General features: G+C 65.3%; 1 protein-coding gene across 1 annotated transcript in view; it reads right to left on the bottom strand.

Annotated features, from left to right (window-relative positions):
- Positions 1-3,742, bottom strand: part of UNCX (UNC homeobox) — a 4,327-nt gene extending 585 nt beyond the window's left edge. The window contains exons 1-3 of the mRNA XM_067705292.1: positions 3,416-3,742; positions 3,014-3,189; positions 1-944 (exon numbers count right to left, since the gene is read on the bottom strand). The exon at positions 1-944 is cut by the window's left edge and continues 585 nt beyond it. Of these exons, the coding sequence (XP_067561393.1) occupies positions 1-944; positions 3,014-3,189; positions 3,416-3,707 (1,412 nt within the window). The 5' untranslated portion in view covers positions 3,708-3,742. The remainder of the gene's footprint in view (positions 945-3,013; positions 3,190-3,415) is intronic.
- Positions 3,743-4,834: the final 1,092 nt, after the last annotated feature.

Here is a 4,834-nt window from a genome sequence, read left to right as displayed (position 1 = left end):
GCCGCCGCCGCGTCCTGAAAAGGCGCTAGGGTCGGGGCCCCCGAGGAGGCGACGGCGTCAGGGCTGCGGCGCGCGAAGGCCGAGTCCGGAGCGCCGCCGGGCCCCGGGAAGGCCCCGAAGCTGGCCTGGGCGGGCGGCGCGGGCGGCGCGGCGGGCGCGGGCGGCGCATCCTTGGGCGCGGGCTCGGGACCCCCGCCGCCCTTGAGCGCGGCCTGCGGCACCAAGAAGCCGAGCGGCTGCGTGATGGGGTAGAGCAGGAAGTGGCCCTTGCCGATGAGGGTCCGCGGCGCGCACGGCAGGCCGGGCGCGAAGTCCAGCCCCGCAGCGGCGGCGGCGTTGGCGGGGGGCGCTTTCCGGCGCGGCGGCGAGTCGGACAGCAGGCTCTCCACGCTGAACGGGCTGGCCTTGGGCGGGCCCGCGGCGCCGCGCTCGGCCGCCAACGCCGCCGACCCGGGCGCACACGGGGTCGCGTCCTTGTCCGCGGGGCGGCCTAGCCGCGGCTGCGGGCCGGCGCCGCTTCTTTGGCTCGGGTAAAAGGCGGGATCGCAGGTGCCGGGAGCGGGCGGCTCGCCGGGCGGTGCGGGCGCAGCACCGGCGGCGCCGGCGGCGTGCGCGCCGGGGCCCTTGGCCGCGGTGGCGGGCGGCGGCGGCTCGGGCGGCTCCGGGGACAGGCCGCCGCCGCCGCTGTCGCTGTCGGAGCTGGGCGCGCTGTGCAGGGACAGGCCGCCGGGCGAGTGCAAGTGGCGGCTCTGGCTCTTGAGCAGCTTCTTCTCGTGCTTGCGCTTCTTCTTCTCCATCTTCTCCAGTTCCTTGCGTGCGATCTCCTCCGGGTCCATCGGCTCGCCACTGCACGTGGTAGGATGGGAGTTGTGCGCCGGCCGCCCAGGGCCCTTCTTCGTGTTCTCCTTCTTCCTCCACTTGGCCCGGCGGTTTTGGAACCAGACCTAGAGCAGCCGGATAGGGGAAAGGAAGGCACGGTCAGGCGGCGGGCTTGCCGTGGGGGGCTTCGGGCCTCCCCACTCCCCCCAGAGAGGCCTGCACAACCTCGGCTCCGGCCAGGGGGCGGGAGCCGAGCCACGCGGCCCAGCCGACCCTGAGCTGGATTTTGGCACTCAAGCTGCAGGTTCCAAAGTGTTATCTTTTCCACCCAGAAGAAGGTAGATGGGGCCTCTCGGCCGGCTTCCCGCTCCAGCTTCTCACCTCGGGGAACTGGGAGCTGACCCTTCGTTGGGCAGGGCCGGTCTGGCCCCTGACCGAGGGCGTCGGGATCCTGGTCGGGAGGCAGAGGGCAGGGGGCCCCTCTTCGCCTCTCCTGGCTTCTCACAGCTTGTGTTCTAAGCAGCCCGCCTGGCCCGGCGCTGAACGTCTGGCCTGAGGACCAGTGGCGCTGGGCTCAGCTGCCCTGCACACCTGTCTTCGGCTCTCTGGAGACTGAGTCAAAGCCCAGATTGTGGGGGCTCCCGTGAAGGGAAATCTGGGTGCTTTTTCCTCCAGAAGGGCCTGGGAAGCCGAACTTGGGGGGGGGAGAGCTTCAGCAGCCCCTCCCTCCCCTCCCCATTCAGAAAGCCTGCTTTCTGAAGGAAGGTTCCGTGCCAGGGCACCAACACAGCCTCCTCAAACCAGTTGTGCTTGGCCTGGACCAGGGAGGGGTCCGGCAGTCAGGGAAGCAAGAGGCCAGCTTCCAGGCCGTGCGGAGAAGAGGCCAGGGCCCGTCCTGCATCCTGCCGCCTCTCTGCAGGCCTCCTCCTGGGAGCCCCGCGGTTCTCCAGGGTGGCAGCAGCCCTAGACCCTGGCTCCAGCACCACACACACAGTCAAATCCCGCTGAGCCCCAGGCACACGACCCTTCTCAAAAGATCGCGATAATTCGAATTCTTTGTTCCGGCTGTGTAGAGACCGGCACAATAGCAGGCCCGCCTGGTCACCGGCACCCTTTTTTGGTGCCAAGGTGCGTGAGTTAAGTGGTAACCTCCCCAAGACTGTCTCTGCCCTTTCATTCTTTCTTCCTTTTTAAATACTTCTTTTTTGGTGTAAATTCCAGGCTGCCTTGTCACCCAGAATTTCTCATTATCATATTAGAGGAGAAATGAAGAGGTCTTGACTTCACTTAAGACACTTAGAACAAATTGGATAAGAGGATTTACAAACAGAAGAGGTCATGCGGGGAAGCGCAAACACAGGAGAGAGCACCTTTTAGACAAAGCTACTGGCGCTAAGCAGGTGCCTTCCCAGCCTTAGCCTCCAAGCCCGGCGCCCACAGCTGTGGCCCACACCCCGCTGACCACCACACCGACCCGGAAAAAGATGTCTGTACTTTAGGGAAACATCTAATTATGCACGATTCATCTTGAATTTTCAATCCACCAAATTGACACTGTATTTTTAAAAAGAATACCGCCGGCAGTCTCGGAATAAAATCAAACTACGGGAGAAAAAAAAAAAGATATAACCGATGGTGTTAAAGATTCAGACACCCTTTCCCCCCACAATGTGTTAATTGTTTGTGTCCACCTCCCCTTCCTCAGCTGCCCCCTTCTGCAAAGCTCTGAATAAATACGTGTTTTCATGTGAATATTTTAGAGGCGAAAGTAAACAAACGCGCTAGCTGCAGGCTGGTGTGCGGAGCCCCCAGCCGGGGCCCGGCGTCGCGGGGTCTGCCGTCTCCCGGTCTCTCCTCCAGTCCGAGCCGGGCCGGCTCCTTCTGGCCGCTTCGCCCGCCCCAGCGCCTCGTTTCTCGCCGTCGCCCCGACCCACCACACAGCTCCCCGGTTCGGACGCAGCAGCCGTTCTCCGGCCCCTCCCGAGCCGCCTCGGCTCCCTCCGGGATGCCCGCCTCCCTCTCCACGGGGCGCCGAGCCCCGGACCCCCCCCCCCCACCTTCCGGCGGGCGTGCGCGCGGCGGGCTCTGACGGAGGCTGTGGTCTCCCACCTGGAAGCCGAGAACAAAGGCGGGCCGGGCCGCGCAGGCCGCCAGGCGGGATGCTGGCTCGCGGGACGCACAGGCGGGTCTTTACCTGAACTCGGGACTCAACCAGATCCAGGCGCAGCGCCAGCGCCTCGCGCATGAACACGTCGGGATAGTGGCTCTCGTTGAACGCCTTCTCCAGTTCCTCCAGCTGCCAGCCCGTGAAGTTGGTGCGGGTGCGCCGCCGCTTGCAGCCCGGGCTCTCCTTGTCCGGGTCCCCCGAGTCTGCGGGCACGCACAGGACACCGCGCGGCTCAGCCCCGGGCCCGGCTGGAACGCGGCCACCCGCTTCTGTCCAGGGGCCACCGAGAGGAGAGGGCGTCGCGCGCGCCCTGAGCCGGGCGGAGGGCGTAGAGCGAGGAGGCCGTGGCGCCGCGGCCGCCCGCGACCCACTCCTCCGCCCGACGGGGTCCCCTGCCTCCCGCCGCCCCTCCCCGCCCGCCGCGCCTACCTGACAGCTTGAAGGGCTGGCTATCGCCGCCGACCCCGCAGGCGGCCGGCAGCAGCGGCGTGGGGTTGACCACCGAGGCGGCGGCGGCGGCGGCGCACGAGCCGCTGAGCAGACCGTCGATGGAGAAGGGTACCGAGGCGGCGGCGGCGGCGGCGGCGGCGGCCGACTGCAGCTGGTGGCCGGCCAGCTCGTACACGTGGTGGTGGCCCAGCGGGTAGGGGAAGCCCACCACGCCGCCCAGTGAGCCCCCGAACTGGGCATGCGGGTGCTCCAGGAGGCGGCCGTCCATCATCTCGCGCGGGGGGCCGGCGGGGCCGGCGGCGGGGCGCGGGGGCGCGGGCCGGGGCCGGGGCGGGCCAGCGGCGGGAGGCGCGGACGGCGGCGGCGGAGACAGGGACCCGGAGCCCTACACATGCTTCGCCCGCACTCCGGCGCTTTACTTTATCAACATCAAGCTCCCGATAATTAGCCGCGGCCCGGGGAATTTGGGACCAATAAGAAGCGCTAATCGGCTCTGACGTCAGAGGCGTGCTGGGTGCAAGGAAACGTTTTCCATATCGATTGCTAATTATACCTGACATGCACCTCAATAAACAGTATCAGGAACTGTCACAACAAGACGGGGGGAGGGGCGCGGGGAGCGGCCCGGGCGGGGGCCCCCGGCGAGCCCCCACCCCCATCCCCGCTGGACCCAGCCCGCGCCTCCCCCTGCCGCCGGCTCCCGCCCCTCCGCAAATCACTAATAGATTTCCCTTTAAAACATTCGCCGGCGTGTTGTGGGGATTTTTCACCAGAAATGCTGTACTCTCTGAACCTTTAAAGTGGTGTTGCTCCAATTACAGAGAGACATTGAGCGGCAAATAGACTGATCCGATAATAGGAGATTCATCATCCGCTCTTTCCGAAACTGTCACATTGAATTTAAAACTACAAGGGCTTCTCGTCTCCTCTCCGGCTCCAGGCGGCGGGGGAGAGGAGCCCGGCGGGGGAGGGGCAGGGGGAGCAGAGGGAGGAGGTGGCTCCGAAACAGACGACCAGTGCCCTCTCGGGTTGATTGGCAGCAGCCCATTCTATAGACACAGAGGTGGGCGGTGGCTGGGGTGCCGCCCTGACCCCGCACCCTACCCCCTACCCCCTACCCTCTACCCCGGCAAAACCCGGGCAGCGGCGGAGGAGGGAGGCGGAAAGGAGGAGGGGAGAAGTAGTTTGGGGTGGCAGCCAATCAGGCCCCCTACACACACACACAAGTGAAAAAATAAATACATCTCGCTTTGACTCGGCCTCTGAAGAATAGGGCCAAGGCGCCCAACTCATTTGTTATAATTAAATTATGTTCTCAGAGAAGTGTCACTCCCTTCTCCACTATAAAGTATCGATAGACTCAGAGCTCAATCATTAAAGGATATATTCTTAAATAAG

The sequence above is a fragment of the Pseudorca crassidens genome, chromosome 15 (assembly GCF_039906515.1).
Source record: "Pseudorca crassidens isolate mPseCra1 chromosome 15, mPseCra1.hap1, whole genome shotgun sequence".
Taxonomy (NCBI): Eukaryota; Metazoa; Chordata; class Mammalia; order Artiodactyla; family Delphinidae; genus Pseudorca; species Pseudorca crassidens.
The sequence above is the reverse complement of the archived record's forward strand: the minus strand, read 5'-3'. Positions and strand labels throughout refer to the sequence as shown.